The sequence below is a fragment of the Scophthalmus maximus genome, chromosome 11 (genome assembly GCF_022379125.1).
Source record: "Scophthalmus maximus strain ysfricsl-2021 chromosome 11, ASM2237912v1, whole genome shotgun sequence".
Classification (NCBI taxonomy): domain Eukaryota; kingdom Metazoa; phylum Chordata; class Actinopteri; order Pleuronectiformes; family Scophthalmidae; genus Scophthalmus; species Scophthalmus maximus.
This window is the reverse complement of record NC_061525.1, coordinates 15140987-15164966: the sequence shown is the minus strand read 5'-3', so window position 1 is coordinate 15164966 and position 23980 is coordinate 15140987. Positions and strand designations below refer to the sequence as shown.

Here is a 23980-nt window from a genome sequence, read left to right as displayed (position 1 = left end):
AAAATGTAGCTTCGTTAACTATTGGCCCGTTGTCACACAATTTCTGGCAATGAGTGGTGATGATTTCATGAAGATGTGAAAATAAGGAATCAGGCTAACCATAATAAAGTTTGCAAATCGCAATAGAAGATACCAGATTTGTGAAGCAGAAATAAGCTTGTTTTGTTTTCTTGTGTGTTGTCTCGTGAATGAACCCACTCTTAAGAAATGTGAGAATTGACGTCTATTATAATTGTTTTCAATGGCTTCACTCTTATGAAAATATTGATATAGCAGGAGGTGGCTGAAAGATTCAATTCCATATTTCATGTAATTAGAAACAGTGATTTATGGGTGTCTTTTGAAAAGTCAGAGGAAAACACTCCTCTGACCCCCTAGGCAGTGAGAAGGCAGAGAGATTTATCACTTCATACCTCTCTGTTTGGCTCAGAGTGAAGTAGCCTATATCTGGATAATAAATGAAGAATTCTGTCTGTCCGTCAATTTTCTCAATAATAACTCATCCAATCAACCTCAAACTTGGTGAGTGTGTTTCCTTTTTCCTTTTAAGTTTTTTAAAAGCCCCTTTAAGCCGCGATTGGATAGGACAGCAAAGGAGAGAGAGGAAACATGGTGAGATGGTCCGGTCAGCTGGGAGTTAAACCGGCGAAGTCACTTTGAGATTGCTTTTAGCAATGAAAAGTGTTCTATAAATGAAATGTGTTATTATTATTATTACTGGCCATTGACAGTGTGGTTTTGTGGGAGAACGGTGGCTGAGGCCCCAACTGTCCATCTTTCTTACACTGCGCTTGCTGTTTGCTGCCATGGTAACAACGTTTAACCCGACCCTTTGATGATGGGATGACATGCTCAGTAACATCACAGACATGTTGCTCAGTCACAAACCAACAGGCTCATTCTGAACTGACAAAAACCTTGTTACTATAGTGTTGCCCAATTTTAGTGGCCAAGAGACTTCAACACACAGCAAGTAAAAAAAAAAAAACATGCATATAGACATAACACAAGTAAGACGACAAACACACATTCAAAATGCTCATCACATTTTCCCATAGCTTAAGATGACAGTCAGTAGACACACCACAATAATATAGAAAACACAAAAAGACAGGCAAAATCAGAACAACAAAACAGAAAACACAACATTTGGCAACTATTGTTTTGTTATATAAAAAAAAGATTTTGTTTCATGTTTTATTATTGATTTTCTTAATGGTTGGGATGTGTTGTGTTTTCTGTTATGTGTTTGGTTTTGCATCTAAGGGCGTTGATAATATAGGCCGATGATATTATATATTTCACTGATATGAAATAGCAAAGTCGCACATTTGTAAAGGCAGGAACCACCTGATATTTGGCATTTCTGACTGATCGGTGAGTTTTTCAGATCGGATGATTTGGGAAACTGTTGTATTTTCTACTGTAAACATTTAGACACTTGTCACAGTGTCATACGGTTTAACAAGTTAATTAGGATAATACTCCATAATCCATCCATCAATAATTCAGCTGATGTACTGACTGATAGTTTCAGGACCAAGTTATTTCCTGTATGACTACGATCTCTTGTTGTTATGAAGGAGAAATGGGAGAGTTTTAGTTTTGCTTTAACAGCAGCTAAAGGCGGAGACAAACTTTTTGATCAACGCCTCGAGACCAAAAAGGATTGTGGGAGTGAAACTTGGCTTCATACACATTGATTCTTATGTTACTCAGTGCTCCAAAAATGTGTACAGTATAAATCCAACAAAAACTCTTCCTGTCCCAAGGATTATTTCATAGTAAAATGTGCTGCTGTCTTCTCAAATGACTGCTCTCAGTATATGTTTGCAATTACCATTTACCGTAATCACTGACTCAGGTCCCTTGTTAAAAAACAAAACCACTTTCAGAAATACAAGCACAGTCAAGTGGTGAGGCCTTCCAGAGTGCGACCATTACAGATGCATCCTATTGATTCATATTTTGCTACGTCTTACACAGGGTCAATAACCTCAAAACAAACAATCCACCTGAGGTTTAAAGCTGTAAATGTTCTGCAACATCATACCATTACAAGTGGGACTTGACTGAGATAAAACAATCTGACGGCGACTACAAAAAAAACATCTGCAGTAATAAAACGTAAAGCAGTAGATATGAAGACATCTTACCTCTGATGACAGACATCCAACACACTTTCTTCAACGTCCATCAGTGTGAGAACCGATTCAGCAAAAGAGAGAGTGATAGTTTTTTCCTTTTTCGCAACGATGCCGTCTTTCAGTCCCCACCAGAAACTGGTCACTAGATTAAACCAGTGCTTTAGATTGTATGGCTGTTTACTCCTTCGCCCTGTGTGTGCTGTAGATTCACAACTTTAAAATCCTTTTTGCTCCAGGCCTTCACATATAGCAAATATACAGACCCCTGCCAAAGACTTCAATCAAATGTTTTCAGTCCATTTTCTACAACTGATTCCCCTTACATCCCATCATTTTACATTCCTCCCACACAGGATTTGCCTTTTGTCCTCTTGGATCTCTTTAAATCAATCGGTGACCTGGTGGTCCTAATCCTATGGATGTCAATGAGATTTGAGCCCATCATTAACTTTAACATCCTCAGCCAAAAACCACGTAGCACCCTTGAACTCAGCTTGTAAAAAAAAAGTATTTTCTTGAAAGCTTAATATTCTTTTCATTGAGGAACATCAAATATATATATATATATATATATATAGGCTGGATGAGTTATGTTCAATAACAGTGATACCATTATTTGTTTGCAAATGTTAAAAAAATGTAAATCAATAATGTTGTTTTTTTGTTAAACCTAAGTTTATTATATTAGGTGAGTGTAACACTTTTATTACAGGTGCAATTAACCCACAATATCAAACTTTGCCACAATTCATATTTTTTGCAGCAATCTCCTTGTTTTTATGCAAGAACATTTGTTTTTAAATATCATGTCTTCATAGGTGAAACACAGAAAGTCAGTCCTGGATATAAATTACATTAACCTTTTGATCTGTTCTGTTGACAGTCCAGATGATGATTTATATAAATCAACTGAACTCAATTCAGTTAACAAAAGCTGCTCCATCGTTTCCAGATGGTTTCTGAGGATAGAATCAGTATCAGCCTTCAAGGGCCAGTATTCCCCAGCTACTCTTTCCGGAACATACAGGGGAGTTTTCTCAGACCCAGTCTTCCATTAGTGGGATCCTGATAAATTAGCAGATATTGTTCATCTCTCCAGCCTTTTTCTCAAACGCTTCCATTTCCCTGAGTTCATTTTCAAGGAGCTTTGGTGACATTAGCCCAACTGGGGAAGGTATCCAGCTGGAACATCGGCACACCCCACGTGTTGATGGCAATGTTGACAGTTAAGACACCAACAAAGTTCAGGATGAATCCAGTCTTGGCCTGGAACAACGAAGAAAATAGTGCAAGACAAAGAAACATTATATTTGGACCCCTGGCCAGTGTTTTGTCAACACAATCAGAACTGGTCTTATAATGATCGGATAATATTAATGCCATTCCCTCGAGCTACTGAGCCACACATACATCGCATTCGCCGGCCCAAGCTTTTTTTCCATGGTAATATTCAGAATAATGTCTGTATACAAATATATAATAATGATGAGATATAAGGATTAATATAAGCTGCTTATCTAGAAATTGGATATGAGCCTTTATCCAAAACAGTGCGTGTATGTCAGCACACACAGATTTTCAATGTGTTCTGAAAGGTCTTACCATGTCCATAACTTTAAGGTTGCCATAGGAGAAGGCGATGGCGTTGGGTGGAGTGGCCACGGGCAGCATGAAAGCCAGCGAGGCGGAGATGGTGCATGGAAACATCACGTACAGCGGGTGTATCTTAATGGCAGTTGCCTGGAAAATAGAACACTCACACAGATGAAAATTTGGAAGGTATCAATATTTTAAATATAACAGTGTCACTGCTTTAAGCATGTGCTTTATATTTTTCTAAATAAATTAAAACATTTTTGTGTCATCTGTCCCTGCTTGTATTTATATGTGAAACTTTTAATTCATTTCCTGTCCACCTTGACCAGGTCTCCCTGGTACAAGAGAAACTCTATCTCAATGGGACTTTCCTGATTAAATAGAATTCATATCTAACATGTGATCAAGTTGAAACAACACAAAAATAGTTATGATGTAATGCCCTTGAAAAGCTTTTGCAAACTTACAATAAAGATTTTTGCTGAGAAAGGGTAAAGCATGTGATGATTATTGCCCCTATCAAGAACAGTCATAATTGTAAAAATATCTCTCAACCAAACAGGATTTGATTTAAGTAATGATGTGTGTCTTCGGTTATATTTTCAGTCGTGCTTGTCCAAGAAACGATTTCGTAAAAACTGTACTGGTGACATGGTACAACGGTATGCACTAGCTGTTTGTGTAATAATTAAAGCCTGAGTTGTTATCTGTCTCACCATAGAGGCCAGTATTGGCAGAAAGAGCGTGGTGGTGGCGGTGTTGCTGGAACATTCGGTGAACATGGCCACCAGCAGACACAGCAGGATTGAGATGGCAAAGGGAGGGATGCTCTGCAGTGGTATTAGAGATTCCCCCAGCCACACAGAAAGTCCAGATTTCTTTTTTCCAGGGTGGATAAACACACACATCAGATCCAAACATTTATAGAAAGGATTATCTTCAGAAAAATGAGCACTTGATCAACTGCATTACCTCGCTTCCGTGGGCCAATGCAAAACCTCCTCCTAGAAGTAAGAGGATGTTCCAAGGCATCTTTTCATGGACGATGTCCCAAGTAAGCAGAGGTGTTGGGGCTTCAGCAGGCGCCCCTATTAGCACAGGGAGATAAATAAGCTGTTTACTATCAGCTATTGGTAAGGACATCATAAATTATGATTTATTGAACCTTATTATAGAAAAGCATAACTTTTATTGTCTGCAGATAGATGCGGTGACTATAAAGGCACCCTGGGAAGATAAGAAAGATGATGAAGTGGTAAGCCATCAAAATAATCATAACAAAAGTGTTGCTGTAACTGGATTCATACTTTTAAACCATTTTTTTTTCTCTTTTCCAAGTTGAGTAATTGACTTTGGCACCTCAAAGTCTGAAACACACCTTTTAAACTAAGTGTGTGTCAATCACTCTCTGTATACAAAGCACTGCTTTTACACTTCAAGAAGTAGCAAGAAGTAGGCCTTTTGCTGATACACAGGAGGAGGACACGCTAAGCTCAAGTTACAGAGAAAAAAAAAATATCATCGATACAGAAGTAGTTTGTGGAAGGAGAAGCACAGCATGTGCAGTTGTACAGGCTTGACCTTGAAGATATCAGGATACAACTCAGGAGCGAGTTAGGATAACATTTATTTGAGAGCCCTGAATCAGCAAGATGAGCTGTCACTGGCAGTAAAAGTTATTGACTGTAACTTTGAGTGGACAGATATGGTAATAAAACTGCACTTATATCTTCATGTTACAGACTGAACATGTGACGCAACAGTGAATGAACTCCTCTCATTGTATTTTTCCAGACACTCACATACACGGCAAAGCTGATAAAAGATTAAGCTCCTGCCTTTTTGCTCGATCACATAGAATCTTACTTATAAATAAAGCACATGAGTTGAGTTGATATCATTGATAACTTGTACGCTGACCTACCATCCCTTGACCTCCCGCAGCATCGGGGAAAATTGGATGGGATGCAGAAGAAGAGTGTCGACATTAGTATGGCCACAGTGCCATCGGTGACATACCTGTTGAGAAACCAGATTTAAAACACTGATTTAATACTGATGTACTTTTGATTTTATTATTATCAAATCAAACACCTGACAATGGATCTGCACTCAAACATAAAACAGGCCGGCTAATACTCTGCATCATGGAGATCAATATTTATTCATTGATACATTTTTAGCAGTTGACCCCACAGATTTCCCTGGTTAGGATTCGGCTATTCACTTTTTTTCACTGAAGCTGTGTACCAGACGTCCATTGTACTCACGGCTTGTCTTTGTTGAAGAGCACAGTGGCCCAGCCGGGTATGAACCCAGGCTCCCTTGTAAACCACAGAAGAACCAGCAGCGTGAAGTTAGTCAGCACACAGCCCTCAGCGAAGCTCATCTTGCCCAGCTTTTTGTACTCATCTTTGATTACCTGGTAGGCCTCCCCGTCTCCACTTTTCTTTGTGCCGCATCCAAAGGACTTTCTGAAGCTGGAACAACACAGTGTGGACAAAAACATGTTTTCATATTGCCGACGCTTTGTTTGTGATAGAATCTCAGAAACAGAGATCGACTCAAATTGGCAAAACTTACTCGAAGCCCAAAAACACAAACTGCAGCCACAACCAAGAGAGAACGAGCATGAGCAGCATGTTGGGGAATGAGAAGCCGAACCAACTTGCAAAGTTGATTATTCCTCCATTATCTGGGAAGAGTCTGTTGATAAAAAATACAAATTGAAAAAAAAACACAAAACACAAAAAAAAATCACAGAAAAAAACCCGAAATCGATAGAAGATATGAGAAAGTGTTTATTTTCATATGTGCGGGTCGTACTCATCGATCTGGCCCTTCATGATGACATTGGGTGTAGTTCCAGTGAGGGTGGCCGTTCCTCCGATGCTGGCAGCGTAACAAACACTGAGGCTCATGCCTTTCGTCAGCTTCAGGTACTTCTTCTCCCTCTTTATTCTTCGTTGCTCGGCATCTGGACTCCTCTCACAAACCACTGGGGGGACAGAGCCGAGACCTTCATTATAGGAAATACCCAATTGTGTCTTGTACTCTATGTAAACATACATTTACTGCTTGGTCATCCAGGATTTACTAGTGTCTGTTAATGTTTAATTTACTAAAGACAAAGTTGCTACTGGAGCTCTGTTAAAGTTTAATTTAACATTACTTTACAGAGATAGCAGCTATTTTTTTGCTGACATTATGGGAAACAAAACCAATCACTAGTGATTCTTTGAAGAATAAAAATTGTGCAAACAGAGACGACACTATCATATTTAAACCACTGAAAGTAATGCATTTAGCCTGTGCTGTTGCACTAAATCTTCGAGTGTTTCTGTATTTTTTTTAAGAATGTATTATTATTATTATCCAAACCAGAGTCTTACGTTAAAGACAAAGTTAGAAAAACTTACTTGAATTAACATTATTGTCTATGATTTCCTTTGTGTCTTTGGTTTCAATATCTGCAAAACAACATTAGGACAACAATTTAAAAAAACAAAGTGTTCTCTTTAAAAAGAAAAAACGTAAGGTTTAAAAAGATAGAGAGTGTCACACTCAAACACACACCCATGTTGATGTTGTTGTCCTTAGGTTTGAGCTCCTTGCCATTGCTTTCCTTGTAGTCACCCATCTCAAAGGCCTGATTCTCCTGACCGTCATTTGCAGATGATTCCCTCTCTTCAGCGTTGGCCTCGGTTTCACACAGCTGCTGCAGCACAGCGTTGGCAATGGGCAGCATCATGGCTGTGGAGGCCGTGTTACTGATCCACATGGACAGGAAGGCTGTGGTGCTCATGAAACCAATCATCAGACTGTGGAGGTGAAAGTTGAAGGGACTTGAGTGACCAACAATATGAGTGCATTCACCAAAAAGTACATGGACATTCAAAACATCCGGATCTGACAAATCCTGTCAGCAACAGATAAGTGAGCTCAGATGATACAAACATTCTCATACTTTTATATTTTGTAGCTGCAGTACATATATGTATATGTATATGTGTGTACAGTATGTGCATATATATATATATACAGTATTTGAACAATACAGAAATTGGTCTTTTGCAATTTAGTTACAGTACTGTATGTCGTTGTATGACCTGCAGCTCTGTATTGTATTGTTGTATGCTGTTGTATTACCTGCATTTTTGTATGCAGTATAATATACATGTAGTATATATACATATATTTGTTTTTTTCTGTATTAAAATGATATTGTAAAGTTGGGGCAGGACTATATAATAATTTTGCTACTGCCTGCTCCTTCTCAAAGCATCCTTGTTTTGTTCTTTGATGGAATCTGAGAGATTTATCTTTCTGTTTTATCTTTGTATTTTTATCAAAATGTTGTTTCTTTGTTGTTGATGATTCAAGATAAATAAAAAAAATCTAATCAAATATATGTATATATGTTGCTCGAGCCTAAGTTCAGTCAGGAAGACAACTACAATATCTAACCCATGGAGTCTAAGCACCAAAGACTCATCAATACTTTGTCATCACATATCCTTCTGATATATTCGTAATAAAACATAATTTCTTCATTCACTTGTATCTCCTGATTGAAGTATATGTATATGTATATGTATATATGTAGTCTCTTACAGGGATGGCTTCACTCCTACAATGAGCAGAACTTGAAGGGCGATCCTCTTGTGCAGGTTCCAGTGTTCGACAGCGATGGCCACCAGCAGCCCACCAATAAAGAGCATGTTGGAGTCTTTCAGGTACTGAATACAAACCTGGGTGAGAAAAAGAAGACAGAAAGAAAATCTGAGCACGCTCACGTTGGCATGTAAATCCGACTCTTGAAAGGAATCACAAGACTCAAAGGTCAAATTCATTCTAAGAAACAGTAAATCAAAGTTGGTAAATAACATTAAAGAGTTGGAGTTACCTCGCTTGCCTCCATGATGCCCATCATGGGGAACAGAATGACAGGCAGCAGGGCGGTCACAGCCAGGGGTATACACTCTGTACACCAGAACAGCGCCATGAGAATTATGGCAAAGGCACATTTTGCTTCCTGTAATGACAAACAAAGACTGTGTTAATCACCACGATTCATGCAGACACACATCACTACAAATGTTCTGGTGGACAACTTTAATGTCGACATGAAATAGAGAAACCCACATCAAAGCCTGGAAGAGAACAGGCCAGAGACATCCTAACCTCAGCTAACCTACTCTAGCTCAGTCAGCCTGGTTTAATATTCTCTTATAACGTCAGTAATCATGTGAATTAAATGCTTTTATAACTTGAAAGGGCTACATTTTCTGAAGAAAAATTCCAGCAGAAAAGATAGAGAATGTGGCCTTTGATTTTTGATTACTGGGACTGACTAAGCCCTGAAACATGACCCCAGTTTTCAGTTCATCGTGGTCAAAGATTACATGGTACAAAGGGTCACTGACAAAGGCCTTTCCTGGACATGTTACAGCCTGAAAAGACAGTGTAAAGCAATAAATATACTTTCAGACGGATGTCTTTGATCCTTTTTGATTATAAAAGCTTACCTCTTTATTTTTGTTGCAGTGGTCTCACAAAATTGGTTGCAGATTTGGATACAGTACTGATGGATACTTTATTGAAATATACTTTGTGGATTTGGGAAATTAATTCAGGAAAACACAAGAAAGGGCGGAAATAGATTCTTTATTTGATTCAAAAATATCCCAAGAGATAATATCCCCATCAAAATGCATGTATTTGTGTTTTGTATTGTATGTACGATGTAAAATAACGTAATAATATGCTGTAATAATCATCCTCACCATAGATTCATGTTTTATTCAATTTGCTGGTGTCTCCAGTTTTTGTCTCCACCCTCCCTCTCACGCTTCACTGCTCTCTAGGTGCGGTGTTGTTAAGGAGTCACCTGTCTGCTCACAAAATATTCCCCTTTCCTGATTAGCCTCAACTCTTCTCCCTCCTTTCTCTTCAGTGGCCAAATGACACTTTAAATCGCTTTCATTTCTGCGCTAAGAATCAGCCCCTATTTGGCTCATTAACTTCTAAACACATCTCGATAAAAAGGAATCTGTATGTACCCTATTCAACACCTCACTCCAATATCATCTAATCTCTCCTAGCTCTTTCCTCATCATGAGAACTTTTTATAACTGAGTTTTATTACATGTACAGTCAGGGCACTTGACTACCTCAAGCTTTAACACTATTGTTGCAGAAAGTATACGTTGCCAAAATCTATGTGAATGCACCTTATGATTTGTGTGTGTATCCTTAGTGCAATACACATAAATATTACCAGTACTGATGAAAAGGTTGATATTTAGTTTTGTAAATGTGTATTTCAAGCAATGTGTAGCAATGTGTGGCTGTCTCATGCAATGAAAATGTATGTTTAATATCATCTGTTGAGCATAATAATCTTATTAGAGGTTTTCCCAAGTTGTTGAGAATGTAGGGCAGCATGTAGGTGTATGGATTCTCTGGCCCATAGGGGAGAATCTCCAGTACCAAGAGACTTCACTCCTTGTGTCGCTGTTTGTATTGGATCTGGAGATGACTGATGCTTTGCCAGGCATCTGTGGTATCTTGTTTCGGTCATTAACGAGCACTGTGCTTGAGCTAGTTCATAAAACCTTCTGTAATCAGAAAACCTTTGGCCAAAGATCAAAGATTAGATATGATAATGCATCTTTACAGGTCTATTCGTCAGGTCTGTTCTTTGATGTTCTTTCCATGTTGTAAATGGAGGGAAATTCCTGAAATAGAGTTTGAGTCAGTCTGATCAGCTACCAGAGAGACCCCCATAACCTACATGTGCAGTGGGATTGACGTGGGGATGCCATGTGGAAGGAAATCTTGCAGCTCTCTCACTTTTTTAGCAGCTCAGATGCATCTTACCCAAAGAAATATCTGCCAACCCATGTGAAGAGATGGATGCCTGCTCGCTTAAACTCTTATAAACTGCAAAACAAATCTACCTACGAGTATTAATAAAGTAACCTGAACCTGAAGCAAATTAAACAGAGAAAATATGCATGCTGACTTTAATTGCACAGAGTACATTATTTTAAATTGTGACACCTACATGTTCAGGAACATTTGAGGGCTGAAAGTTTCATAGTCAAAGCTTAATATATTGTATAGCTTCGGACTACATCATGCAATCAGAGACATTTCAGAAAAATACACATATATATGTTTCGTGTTCTTACTGAAGACTGGACAATCAGTGGCAGAGGCAGAAGCAGAAGAGGTGTCAGGACTATCACGATGTAATTCCTGTACCGCCACAGCGACGTTAGAAATCCAGCCATGATCCACAAGGTGTGACGCACATCCAAAGTATCGAAGAGTCAAAGAGAAATAGTAATTAGTGACACCAACGTTTCATGTAAAAGACAGCTGCATACGACGTCTGTTTATATACTGGAAAAAGATTAAAGATTAACTTTAGAGTTAGGGGCCTGAATGTTGGGGGTGTGTTTCCATGTGTTTGGAAGAGGAAGAAACTGGGATCAATAATCCACAGGGGGAAAAAAATATCTTTTATATCTCGACTGTAAAATGTGACAGCCGCTTTGTCTGCGTCAGCTCTAAAGGCTTAATAAAAAACATTGATTGTCAAGACACACATCTACTCAAAGACATTCACATGATGACAGTTTCATGTAGTAATGGGAGATTAAGGCCATACAATACCTTAATAATAATACTTTATTAATAATACTTAATCACTAATTGGCAAAGTGAGCAAGACTTTGACACAGACACACACACACACACACACACACACACACACACACATCCTCACCCCCTAACACTGTAACTCTGTGACACTACCCATAACATTCTACCTACATGTAAATACTCTGTAAATGTGTAAATATATATTTAACTTAATTTAACCAGTGCCTTTTATTTTTATTAAACTTTATGCTTGCACAAGCAACACTTTGCTCTATTTCTTCACGACTGCTTCCATTTGTCTGTTACACCTTTTATTTCTAATTTCTTTTCCTGTATGAGAGAAGCCATGCAAAATGTCATTATACCCAGTGTAATGACAATAAAGTTTATTCTATTCTATTCTATTCCATTCCAAGATGCATTGACTCAAGTAGAACAGATTCCTTAAAATGTTAAACTCTAAGAAATAAACCAAATCAAAACATATGCCCTGGATATGCCTGAATAGGATCTACAAAGTGACAGGTGTGTTGTTGTCCTTGTCTTGCAGGAGTGGCAGGAAAAGGGCAAAAATTAAAGTTCCTCTAGATAACAGAGTTAAAGACCTTGTACATAACTCATGTGGGTGTGACTCAGGAATAACAATGATGTGGTTCCAATGAAACGTCTCCCACAGTGGCTGAAATGTAGATAAACCAGATCCCGCTCCTTCTGTGTGTATGTGTAAAGTGAACAGATGAGAATAGAATTGCCGGAGAGAGGCGAAAGTCCATAACAGTTACTGCTCAGGGAAAATACTTTCAGTTGGTATGATAAAAAAAGTGACATTTGTAATTTCAATTTTGTCACACATTGTTACAATTGTAGATAATCGTCTTTATGTCAAAAAATATCAATTTTGAAAGAAAGAAAAAAGGTTTCAGGGGACGTACAAAAACAATATTACAAAAGTCTTTGAATGTCAAATAAATTTGTGTTTTCTTGGGTGAGATTACAGATGGTGAGGTGTGTTGATTTTAAAATGAGGTGTAGCCAATTGCAGGCCGCAGACATTGATCAGCAAGTGACCCAAAAAAAAGCACACATTATCAAGACAGTATTATATATTTTTATTTATATATATATATATATATATATATATGTAGCTCACCAGGGTTTTAATGGGAATGGGGGAAGGCATGTTATTGCAAAACATACCCATGATTAATTCACCAATAATTAGCTAAGGGACTATGTACAGCCTTTTTAAAGCCATGCACCTGGAGCAACAACCTTGTTTTCCACCATTAAACTTTTCAAATGTGGATTTGGACACACCTTGTGCTTTACACGTTGCACTTAATAGAGACTCTATTTAAAAAAAATAATTTAGAAAGCTTTTACTTAGTCACCTAAATGGGTGTGTTTTGCGTGTATAAGGCAATTAGAGAGCCATCTCCCTTTCCTTTTTTCTTTGAAAAAATATAGAAATTATGAATAGAGCAAATTTGCCTGAGTCTGTATCTGCTATAGATAGTGAGGGGAAGTAAGTTTTTTGTTCTGCTTCTTCCCCTGAAAGTGTGTTTTGTTTTGTTGTTGATGTTGATCAATGAGCAACACTGTCTCCATCAAATGAAACAATAAAAATACATTTTTTATCCCTTTGTGCACAAGTGCCAGGCCATGAAGTCTGGAGATGCTCTGACATTTTTAATGACTGAAATAAGTTGACAAAGGTAATTGACATTATCTATTCTTTATTATTCCAAAGCCTTTTTTATATAAACTACATGATGCTGTTTGCTGGGATTTTCAATGTTTCAAACATATGATTTTAAAAAATAATACAATTTTAAAAAGGCACGCAGGTGTGCATGACAGAAGAGTTTTTCTTTTCTTTTTATTTTAACAACTTTCAGTCTGAGAATATATCTCCCTGAACTACCTGAGCAGAGCAGGATAAATCAGCCATTTGCTTTCATGCACCACATGCCTGGAATAAGTGAGCCAATGAGTGAGAGAGCTCTAACCTTTTTTCTGCCTAGAGACAACAACAACAACTAAATCTGATTAGATAACTCTATTTTCATGGTTTTAGGTCACTTACACTGACAGTTCTGAGGCAAACTTGATTGAAAATCAGACAAAAATTAGAATTAAAAGAGATGATTGTTATTAATTGAAATATGTTAAAGGTGACATTTAAAATGCTGATATGTTGGGCCTTCTATGAAGGGTTCCCCCTCTGGTTTATACATAGTGTACCTTAATGGAACCTTCCTGGTAATTAAAAGATTAATAGAAAAGAAAATAAAGCTTTGAGCTTGTTTTAGTGAGGGCAAATGAGCTTTGTATTAGTGACATCTAAGGGTATTCACACGTTTTGCCACGTCTGCACAGTCATGTATAGGACTGTAGTTGAAGTGAAGTGAAGTGTAGTTCACCTCTTCGTCCAGGTGGTGTCGCTCCAGTGTCGCTTCCTCAGATTGGCTGAGCTGTTTCAAGTCCCCCCCCCCCCCCCCCCCCCCCCAGCTCCTTTTATTTTAACCAAACACAAAAACACCGTCCGCGTAAACAAGCTAGCGTTAGCATGGGTAGCTAGGTAGCAACACGGGCTACACCGCTGCAGGGAGGGGAAAGACCAACGAGCGGGTTAATGTTGTGAAGACCAGGTCCGACAAGTTAACACACTTCATGTTGACATGGACGAGTCGGACACCGCAGCGATTCTTCCCGGCGACGTCCTCGACGCGACGTCGGCGGAGGACCGACCGTCGAGCTCGTGCGGCCACAGAGACGAGGATGACGCACCGACCACCACCACCAACACCACCGGCTGCTCCGCGCGACCCCCGCCGCTGGCTTGCCCGCTGCCGGTGTCCGTGGAGCCGGTGTTGTTCCTCTCCATGTTCTCTCTGGCCCTGCAGGCGCCCCTGTCCACTCAGTACCTGTGGGACCGCATCAGCGAGGACCTCGGCTACAACGGCTCCAAGAGGTCGGAGTGCGGCAACAGCTCCGCGAGCCCCGACCCCCTGCAGAAGGTGACGGTCCTGCGCCTCTGTCGGGGTTGCGTGGTGGTGTGGTGATGCGCGATGATCACGTCACTCTCCTCCGTCTGGGAACATTTTGTTTGCAATAACTCTGATCGTTCTGTAACAATTATGCCCAAAGATATTACCACCAAATGTCAATGTGATAACAAACCACTGACTTGCATGAGTAATCTTTCACATTCATAAAGCAAGGTTTTCTAAGTTCTTCCCAAACTTTAACAATTTTATTTTTCACGAGTAAGATAAAAGGTTTCACATTTCTGTGTTAATGTCGTCCAGAATCAATTAATTATAAATTATAAATATTAACTATAGTGTATTTTCTTAAACCTCTGAATGAGGAAAAGCAGTGTGTTTTTCAACAATCCTTCTCCCTGATGAAAAATATGGCGATTAACTTCATCCCCACACTGTTGCTCATGTTTTTGTGTGTCAGGAGGTGGAAACTTTGACAGCCCACTGGAACCTGTACATCAGTCTGGCAGGCTTCTCCGTAGGCCTGCTGGTGGTGCCTTTCCTGGGCTCGTGGAGCGACCGCGCCGGTCGGAGGCCGGTCCTCATCCTCCCCAACTTTGGCCTGGCGCTGCAGGCGGTGGTTTACCTGGTGGTGATGTACCTGAAGCTGCCCGTGGTCTACTTCCTGCTGGGCAGAATGCTGAGCGGCCTTTCGGGGGATTTCAACGCCATCCTGGCCGGGTGCTTCGCGTACGTGGCCGACACCAGTGACAGAAGGTCGCGCACCTTCCGGGTGGCAGTGCTGGAGGCCTGTCTGGGTCTGTCAGGGATGCTGGCCAGCATCATTGGAGGGCAGTGGCGGCGGGCGCAAGGGTAGGAAACAGAATCCTACAGACGTGTCACTCCAGTGCAGTTTGCTCAGACTCAAACTCTTTACCTTTAACATTACCCTCACATGTTTCTGCCTGTGTTTTAGGTACATCAATCCATTCTGGCTGGTCTTGGCCACCAACTTGGCCGCAGCTATGTACGCCTACCTGTTTGTCCGCGAGTCTGTCCTGCCAGACCCTGGTGCGAAGCTCCTCACCACTCGCCACTACAAGGCTGTCTGGCAGCTCTACTCGACGGGAGGCAGCAGCAGCGAGGCTGGTGGGAGATTTCACAGGAGCAAGCTGTGGCTATACACGCTGTGCTTCTTTCTGGTGGTGACTGTACATTTCGGCAGCAGGGAGCTGTACGTGCTGTATGAGCTGAGCTCGCCGCTGTGCTGGGGGCCCGCCCTCATTGGCTACGGCTCTGCAGCGCAGCACCTGGCCTACCTGACCAGTCTGCTGGGGCTGAAGCTCATGCAGCTCTGCCTGGAGGACTCCTGGGTGGCTATCGTGGGTCTGGCCTCCAATGTTATCGGGCTGGTGGTCTTCTCTGTAGCCGACACCACCCAACTCATGTTCATGGGTGAGAGGCTCTGGAATGGGTTGATCACCTCACTGCAAACATGCAAACTCCTTTTGGCCAAAGGAAGAATAAGATCTCACATTATCAGCCAAATGCTGTCAGAGTTCAGCTCCGCACGTGACAGACTGACAAGCTGAGTATGTTGGTAAATTAAAGGGCCAGGCAATAAAATAAAATAAAGTAACATCCTCTTCGCTTCTCGTCAGGTGTTATGAAGTAATTTCTCTGCTCGTAACCCGTGATAATAATTAACATTATCCACAAAGGTTTTGCAATGTACTGAGGATTTCAGAGATTGGTTGCAAAATAATGTACAGACCATCTCATGACAGAATGTGAACAAATACGTTTATAAAAAATATAAAGACAGCGTTGAAAATCTTATTGGTGGTATCTACATGTTGATGTTGTTTCAAGGTTGGATTTAGGTATTAGTTATTGCAAAGCAACATAGAACAGAGAGAAAAAGTTTAACACTTTATTATGTGACATGACAGAATGATTATTAGCAAAGAAGTAAAATAATTTGGAGTTCTTAAATTGGTTGACAAATTTATAATGGTTTTAGTGACTGACTCCTGCTTATCAGTTATCTTTTGCGTCTCCAGGTTACGGTCTGTGTTTCCTCTTCATGGCTGCGACGCCGGTGCTCAGGTCGAAGCTGTCAAAGTTGGTGGACCCATCAGAGCAAGGTCAGTGTCCGATCACGTATAAACACCAAAGCAAACTGGGCAATGCTTTTATTAAAACAGTATATTGTTAAGAAATGAGAGGCAGCACAGCTTTGTATTGTTTGAATGCATCAATAAAACTTAATTTAGATCAGTATTGCACCAGTTGCTGTTTAATTTGAAGTACTTGTCTCTTTGTCAGGATGGACATACAGTAGCTGTTTGCTTGTGTTTGTGTTTTGTCCCAGGTGCCCTGTTTGCCTCTGTTGCCTGTGTGGAGAGCTTGTGTTTTCTGGTGGGAAGTGGTATCTTCAACTCTCTCTACCCAGCCACGCTGCACTTCATGAAGGGCTTTACCTTCCTTTTTGCTGCCGTCATCCTCTTCATCCCCGCTGGAATAATCGGGTGAGACTGCTCTTGTCTCATGAACTGTCTTTTCTCTGTTTTTTAACATTGTATTCTTGTTATAAAAGCAAGATATTCCCAAAAGATGCCTGTGAAAAAAGAGAAATTCTATATTCTCCTACTCCTTTAAAAATGAACATAAAATATTCACAAATTTTCATGTCTGTCTTTCTAGGACCCTGCAATGTTTAGACCAGAGGAGAGACCAAAGAGACTCCGCAGCATCCTGACCTGATTATTGCAGAGGGCAGGAACCTTACACAGGGTTAAAGTTCATCCTGGTGTCGGGTGTGTGAGGTGAGCCACTCTGACAGAGACCACCTAATCACACCAAAGTGATCAAACCAAAGGAGGAAGAATCAAATCTCCTGATTGACTTCAATGAAAAACCTTTTTCGTCTTAATTATAAGATGCTGGACATTTGACTTTAATGAAGTCTCTGTCAGCCACGCACAATTTTTGTATGCACACTTTGTTTCATGTGACAACACTGCATTCTCAGATCCTGGGGGTCAGTCAACAAGATACAACGAGCTCCACCTTTACCAGCTGCTACATTAAAGGGATGTTCAGATAAATACATTGGTTATTATATTCCAGAATATATAAAATATTGATTCTAATACTTTTTTACTTTCACTGAGATGAAATTTTGATTGCGGGATATCACTGGTAACAGAATATTTATACATTGTGGTACTTTTACTAGAGTAAATAATCAGAGTACTTGCACACTGTCAGTTGAGCGGAGTCAGCCATTGTAAGGGTTACCCCAAATCTGAAGTGGTAGAATTGGTCCATAAAACCCTCAAGCAGTGACATCATCAAAACTCTTCAGATTCAAACATGTCCAAACCCAACTATAAGTGAAACAGCAGCAGCCAGGGATTACTGAGTTACACCTTGACCCTCCGCCCGCCCTCCCTTCCTCCTTTTCCCATAAAGCAGCGAGCACAGTCCAAACACCCTGAACAACACTGGATATTCCCAGAGCAACAGCCCTACAGCCCAACACACACACAGGGGTCACAAGGTCCACACTGAGGGGACAGGAGCTGCAGGATCAGCCTTAAAATGCACAAAGGGAAGTCACAACGTTAAGTGAAGCAATAACTAAACCACTGTGAATTGATCTGCGTGGAGATCATTTGTGACACGGCACAGTTTGCTGAGATCATGTGATCAGAGCCATTCCTCAGACACACAAAGACAAAGACTGGCCAATGAAGCTGCCTATTCTTCGCCATAATCCCTTGCGTAGTATTGATGAATTGCAATTTTTTGTATTTATTGTAATAGAGCTGGATCGTCTTTGGATTGTTTGTGATAAAGATTGTGGTAAAATGTGTGTTTGTTTACATTTCACATGTAATGAAGTGAATTTAAAAAAATGATTTCACTACTTTTTTTTACAACACATAATTTTTTTATCATGTTTCGAATAAATGTACCCAATTCTGTTTGTTTTACACTGAAGCCATTAAAAAAATGATGAGTAAAAGAAATCCAGTATAAACTGAGTATTTTTAATAGATGGTTAGGACCTCAAAGGCAAACAATATTAAGGCAAGAGCAGTACATGAAATCCCTGCAGAACGTAAGTTAATGTAATATCTTTAGAACAAAATGTGACCAACAAATCTTCATGACTTTGGTTGATTTGCAAGATGTTACATGTTTCATCAAGTATTTATTTCAGCATCATCAAAGCAGGAAGTTGATCTACAACAAGATATTTGCCGCTTATCTTTTATATTTTCACAGACCTAAGTGTATGATATTGCTTGATTTCGTTTTGTTGGTGGGAACAAGGATGAAATATCAACCGCAAAAGCGGCCAGATCTTCACTCAACAGACTTAACACTGGCAGATAAAACATCAAGGAGCTACCAATTTAATTGTACTGTGAGTTCATGTACGTCAATTCAAAGGAAAGATTTTATCCACTTTTACAGAAGGAAGGAAAACTTTAATACCATATGCATGTTTTTAGCCTGTTTGGTTAGATTAGGCATGCAGTTATACAGCATGTAGCTCATAGTATTGTACAAAGTGCCTCCAGCTTAGATCACGGCCCCTGTGGATACTCTCATCATGAAATCAATTGGATGCTTTGGATGGGTTTCTTTTCTGCCACAACCCAAACATTACACACATGTCAGTTAAGACGGCGACCTGCTTTGGTCCTATGAATGTTTAGTATAAACGAAAGATGATTCCCTTTTAGGTTTTACGAAGACTGATGTGTCAGTGGATGTTGATTTTGCTGCGGGCCAGTGACAGCTGATCTATCACAGTGGTTTTCCTGAGAGACGGAAGGCCTACCTGATTATACGTATACAGCAGTGTGAGGATACTAACATTAAAGGCTTAGAGTTTACTATATACAATCTGTGATTGGTTATTAAAATCCATTTATCGTTTGCAATATATTAGGTCATTATGTGAGCATTTTAACTTAGGCAATCAAATTCACTTCACATGCGTTGGGGCAGAGCAGGCGAAGCTGCCGGCCAGTTCACCATAGGCCATGTGGAATTTGGCACCATCGAAAGTTAATATAGCGAAGAGTCACTTTTACTTCTTTTTCTGCTCTTTGGAGGCGTCTGGGCCGTCGATTTGGTCCGGGCGTCCCTTAATAAAGCGGAGGATCTTCTCGATCGTGGCCTCCTGATATTCATGAGACCACCTGTGTCAAAAGAGGGAAACAGGCATATGATGATCAGAATTATAGTTTTATAGTATAGTTCTGATGGATATTTTTCAGATCTGCTAAACACAACGTAAACAATCAAAAGAACTCTTGTATTGATAACATATTCACTAGAGAAATATGAGGCTTTGAAAATTAATAATGTTCGCATGAAGAGGGACTGCGAAAGCCATCACACAACCACAAATCTATTAAATCAGCTGGATTAACACCGGGCGAACAGCAAAATGTACCAACCCAAATCACACAAGAGACGTGCTGAGTGTAACAGAGAGTGTCAGACTCACTTGATGCCGTTGAAGTTGAGAATTGCCCTCATGTCCTCTGGCAGAGACATGGGGTCAGGCCACATGAAATTATCTGTAACAGGAACTATGTTCTTCTTACCAGCCATGGCTGTGACAATCTCCTGCAAAGTAAATGAACATTTTATAGTATATGAGCTAGTGAAATGGGATGAAAGCACAAATGACTAGACGCATCTGCAAATTTAAAACAGCAAGCAACTGTAAGCTCATTTGGGGAATATGAATGTGACTGGACTGATAAAAATGTGCAGACACTTTCAATTCCCATGATTTCTGCAAAGGACAAAGGGAAGTGAAATTTTCAGATCTCGTTGCAAGGGACAATAGCATGTAGCTAAAAGTAGGTAATAGTACACATGAGATATCTCCAGATGTATCGAGTTCACATCCTCTCTAGAGGAATCCAAAAATACCACCCACAGATAAATGAATGTACAATCCATAAAGTTTGAATGTTACATGCACCCTCCACAAAACTGATGTTTTCAATCCATGTAAAACTGTTCAGCTGTTTTACATCAATGTCAATGTGGACTATCTTGATAAAGGCGTTTAGGTAAAAGTGAGATACAATGACACCTGACATTTCAACACGGAGATCCTCGTATCTAGAAAATGAACAACTACTGACCTTGTGCACCCAATCCTTCATGGCCATGTCACCCATGCACTTGTCGAGCGCGTTGGCGGACAGGACCAGGATGAAGTTGCGTGCTCGCTGTACGCTCTGAATCAGCTTGTCCTCGAATTTACCGGCCTCCAGCTTCTCCACATCTATGAAGACGCTGTATCCTCGGACCTGCAGGTGAACCTTCAGTAGACTTGAGACGGGGCAGGAAGAAAGGAGAGGATGAATACACACAGATTTTGATTCTATGCTTGTGCACCGACAACTTTTCCTTCCTGGCTTTTATTTACATATTTTCTCTTCTCCTCTTATCCTAATTCAGATTTTACCTGGCCAGCTGGGAGCCGGTGGTCCGGCGGTAGCTTATGAACACGTCGGGCCCTGCGGGCTGGGCGTCGGTGTGGCTGGGTTTTAAAGGCCTGCGGCTAGCGGACAGTATCTTGGCCCTGTGGACTCCGTTATCGATGTGGCAGTCGTGCTCAAGCATCTGATCGGTCAGGTTCTGGACGTTGTTGCGATCCACTCCAGACTGGACCAGGCTGTAGGTGTACTGACGGAAGCGGGGGTCCACCTCAACTAACCAGTCAGCCATGTTGTGTGGGTCACATGTTGAGTAGTTGGCATATGTCTTCAACACACGCAGGTCTCTCAGGAATCTGGACAGGTAAAAATTGAAACGGTCAATGAGACACGTTTTGCTTTAGTTTAGATCCTCATGTTTAAAGGGGGTTTTTGCCACTTGCCTTTTTCGAGTGAGGCCCGGAGTCATGCCCAGATCAATGCTCAGATCCGGGTCAGTGATGTTCAGCAGCAGGTCTCCGTCCACCTCCAGCTCCTACATAACAAAGCAGTGAGAATTATGTCAGACACATTGCTGACAGATCAACTGTTGAACTGAGCTGTTGAGGAACCGGTGGCTAAATCTGTTTGGCCCTATTAAGTAATGACTCTCTGATATTTGACTCACCTTGAAACGGCCGCAGTAGCTACTGAAGCCAACTTGCTGCAGCCACGTCTGCACCTCACAGGTCTTCCAGTTTGGAACACATGACAGGATACGTCTCGGCACTCCCTCTCCCATCATGCTCAGGGCCCGCTTGGAGAGGGCACAGGCTGTGCCATTACTGGAGTACATGGCGATTCTTTTTAGGCTCTGCACTGCTCCAATCTCTTGAAATATCTTAAAAGAGAGGACAGAACTCAGTCACAATAAAGTAACACAGACAGTACTTGCTAACATTTTGAGTTCTATGGAAAGTGGACAGTAATTGTACCTTTGTGTTGCGCTGACGGGACTTAATGCTACTCTCAACACAAAGGTAAAAGGCTGCAATGCACTTTCCCTCCACCCTTGTGCCATCCAGTAAGGGCAAGAGGTGCTGCAGATCAGACGCCGTCCTGCCCTGCATGCAGTCGGCACTGTCCAATAAACTGCGGGCAAAGTCATCCGGATCCAAAGAGGCAATGAACGGCTCCACCAGCTCTAAGGTCCCAGATTTCACCACCTCCTTCTCAATTTCTTTGTTCGCGGCTAACACAGTCACAGCCAGGCATGCGTGGAACCGAATGAGTTCGTCCTCTTTGGAGAAAGCCAGCGGGAAGAGCCACTCGGCCGCCTGTTTCTCGATCATCCATCGCTGGCAGCGGTGGCCTCCGTACATGGCACAGTTGGCCAGGGCCACGGCGCAGTGTCGCAGCACGGTGAGATCTGTGCCCCGGCACCAGTAGAGGAGGGTGTCCAGGGCCCCGTTGGAGATGAGGTGGACGGACGTCTCCTCGGTGTGTTTGAACATGTGCTCCAGGATCCCCGAGACGCTGCGAGCCAGCTGGGCGTCGTCCTGCTGTCGGGTCAGGTTGAGGATGACCCCCAGACCAATGCGAGCTATATAATCTCTGTCAATGGAAACATGATGACAACAACTGACTCACAAAACACTGTTTGTCGGACAAGAGCAATCCATAGATCATGATTAGACGGAACAGGTTAGGGAATAACAGGTCTAGTGCAGTGACAATTTATATTTTGACTGTATAGAAATAACGCACATCATATTCAAAACATAAAATAGAATATGAAAGAGAGCACATGACGCGGAGAATGAAGTTAAAACGACATAAATGCCCAAGAAAGCTCTTGGGCTTCCGTAAGCCACGCCCCTCGGGACACCAAAATACCGTACTTCACTTTTGGACCACAGAAATGTCAAGATATCATTTGTTTCTTATATTTTGTGCACTTAACACATTTGATTAGTTAAGAAAAGAAAGAAAATACGATAACAACAGCCTTGCATCACCCACCGAGGTAGTTTGGTCTATTGCTACGGCTCTGTACATATTATTTATATTTTTACATTTTGTTATATTTTGTACATACATACTGTTTTTGTTGATTTTTAAACTGTAAATGTCTTTCTATTCTGCTATTCTCCTATATTCTGTCCACTGTGCTGCTGTAACAACCAAATTTCCCCATTGTGGGACGAATAAAGGAATATCTTATCTTATCTTATCTTATCTTGTTTAGACGTTGACTAGATAACTTGATCCTATTTGTGGCTCTAGTTTGAGGTTATTGATTGTTGCATTACACTAACCCGTGTTTCATTTTGTTCTCGGTGGAGTATCACCTGCTACGTTATTGCACTGCATCATATTCGTGTTGTCTTTCTTTTATTCATGCGCGAACAGAACCCTTGTCCGACTCGGTCTCTGAACTTCTAAAAGCAGTCGAAAGGGAGGCGGTCGCATTGCGTCCTCCAGCGCCCCACCTGTTCTCCGAGATCAGGATCTGCTCCAGCAGCTTGGCGGACTCGTAGGTGATCTCCACGGCCGGCGTCTGCTGCAGCTGGAGCAGCAGCTCCAGGCCCCCGTCCAGCCGGATCCTGTTGCAGATCTCCTCGGCCACCTCGCGGCCGACGGTGGGCAGGACCCAGGCCTCCTCCACCAGCTGGAAGATCTCCGCGATGGCCGCGCGCGTCTCGTCCGCGCCGCGCGTCTCCCGGGCGCACCTGAGCCTCCGGATGGCGGCGCGCAGCTCGGGCAGCGAGCCGTCCAGCGCCGCCCGCACGTCGGCACTGACGCCCGGGGACACGGCTCTGGGGTCGCAGGCCGGTCCGCTCCTGGCTCCCTGCAGCCGGGCGACGTACACCGGCACCGCGAGTCTGTCCGAGCTGAACATGCCGAAGAGGTGTCGATGGAGCCTCCGCAGGAACAGCGTCAGGAGAAGGAGCATCGACCGGCACGGTGTCTTTAAACAGAGGAATCAAGGGATTCGCTGCGGCTCGTTTGTTTACAAAGGATGCAGAGGCTGCTTCAGTGATGTCCGGTCAGCTACTCCCAAGGCCTCGGGTGGAAATCAAACATGACAGCTCTCGTCAACGTGCAGCCCTTCTCT

General features: G+C 41.6%; 3 protein-coding genes across 3 annotated transcripts; 1 reads left to right on the top strand and 2 right to left on the bottom strand.

Annotated features, from left to right (window-relative positions):
* Positions 1-2803: 2803 nt before the first annotated feature.
* Positions 2804-11137, bottom strand: LOC118299046 (solute carrier family 13 member 2-like). Its single transcript, XM_035622422.2, has 13 exons — positions 10940-11137; positions 8650-8778; positions 8358-8494; positions 7320-7564; positions 7163-7213; positions 6570-6741; positions 6327-6449; positions 6014-6223; positions 5668-5762; positions 4716-4831; positions 4460-4621; positions 3750-3887; positions 2804-3413 (listed from the first exon to the last, which is right to left on the bottom strand). Exons 1-13 carry the CDS (start codon positions 11039-11041, stop codon positions 3285-3287), a joined length of 1809 nt encoding a protein of 602 aa, XP_035478315.1. The 5' UTR covers positions 11042-11137; the 3' UTR covers positions 2804-3284.
* A 2789-nt stretch (positions 11138-13926) lies between these two features.
* Positions 13927-18403, top strand: slc46a1 (solute carrier family 46 member 1). Its single transcript, XM_035622424.2, has 6 exons — positions 13927-14434; positions 14883-15274; positions 15378-15856; positions 16465-16548; positions 16776-16932; positions 17108-18403. Exons 1-6 carry the CDS (start codon positions 14096-14098, stop codon positions 17160-17162), a joined length of 1506 nt encoding a protein of 501 aa, XP_035478317.2. The 5' UTR covers positions 13927-14095; the 3' UTR covers positions 17163-18403.
* Positions 18404-18438: 35 nt separating this feature from the next.
* Positions 18439-23818, bottom strand: sarm1 (sterile alpha and TIR motif containing 1). The gene is made up of 8 exons (XM_035622421.2): positions 23355-23818; positions 21858-22476; positions 21551-21763; positions 21327-21418; positions 20913-21239; positions 20587-20776; positions 19935-20056; positions 18439-19623 (listed from the first exon to the last, which is right to left on the bottom strand). The coding sequence occupies exons 1-8, from the start codon at positions 23816-23818 to the stop codon at positions 19512-19514; spliced, it is 2139 nt and encodes a 712-aa protein (XP_035478314.1). The 3' UTR covers positions 18439-19511.
* Positions 23819-23980: the final 162 nt, after the last annotated feature.

Excerpts from the sequence above, each read along its gene's own strand:
- LOC118299046 (XM_035622422.2), bottom strand. The coding sequence starts at position 11,041 with ATGGCTGGATTTCTAACGTCGCTGTGGCGGTACAGGAATTACATCGTG. Across the intron at positions 6,742-7,162 it reads AGACAATAATGTTAATTCAA|TGGTTTGTGAGAGGAGTCCA; the intron begins GTAAGTTTTTCT and ends CTGTCCCCCCAG. Across the intron at positions 4,622-4,715 it reads CATTGGCCCACGGAAGCGAG|AAATCTGGACTTTCTGTGTG; the intron begins GTAATGCAGTTG and ends CCTGGAAAAAAG.
- slc46a1 (XM_035622424.2), top strand. The coding sequence starts at position 14,096 with ATGGACGAGTCGGACACCGCAGCGATTCTTCCCGGCGACGTCCTCGAC. Across the intron at positions 14,435-14,882 it reads GCCCCGACCCCCTGCAGAAG|GAGGTGGAAACTTTGACAGC; the intron begins GTGACGGTCCTG and ends TTTGTGTGTCAG. Across the intron at positions 16,549-16,775 it reads GGTGGACCCATCAGAGCAAG|GTGCCCTGTTTGCCTCTGTT; the intron begins GTCAGTGTCCGA and ends GTTTTGTCCCAG.
- sarm1 (XM_035622421.2), bottom strand. The coding sequence starts at position 23,818 with ATGCTCCTTCTCCTGACGCTGTTCCTGCGGAGGCTCCATCGACACCTC. Across the intron at positions 21,764-21,857 it reads CCCGTCAGCGCAACACAAAG|ATATTTCAAGAGATTGGAGC; the intron begins GTACAATTACTG and ends CTCTCTTTTAAG. Across the intron at positions 21,240-21,326 it reads CCGGGCCTCACTCGAAAAAG|ATTCCTGAGAGACCTGCGTG; the intron begins GCAAGTGGCAAA and ends TTACCTGTCCAG.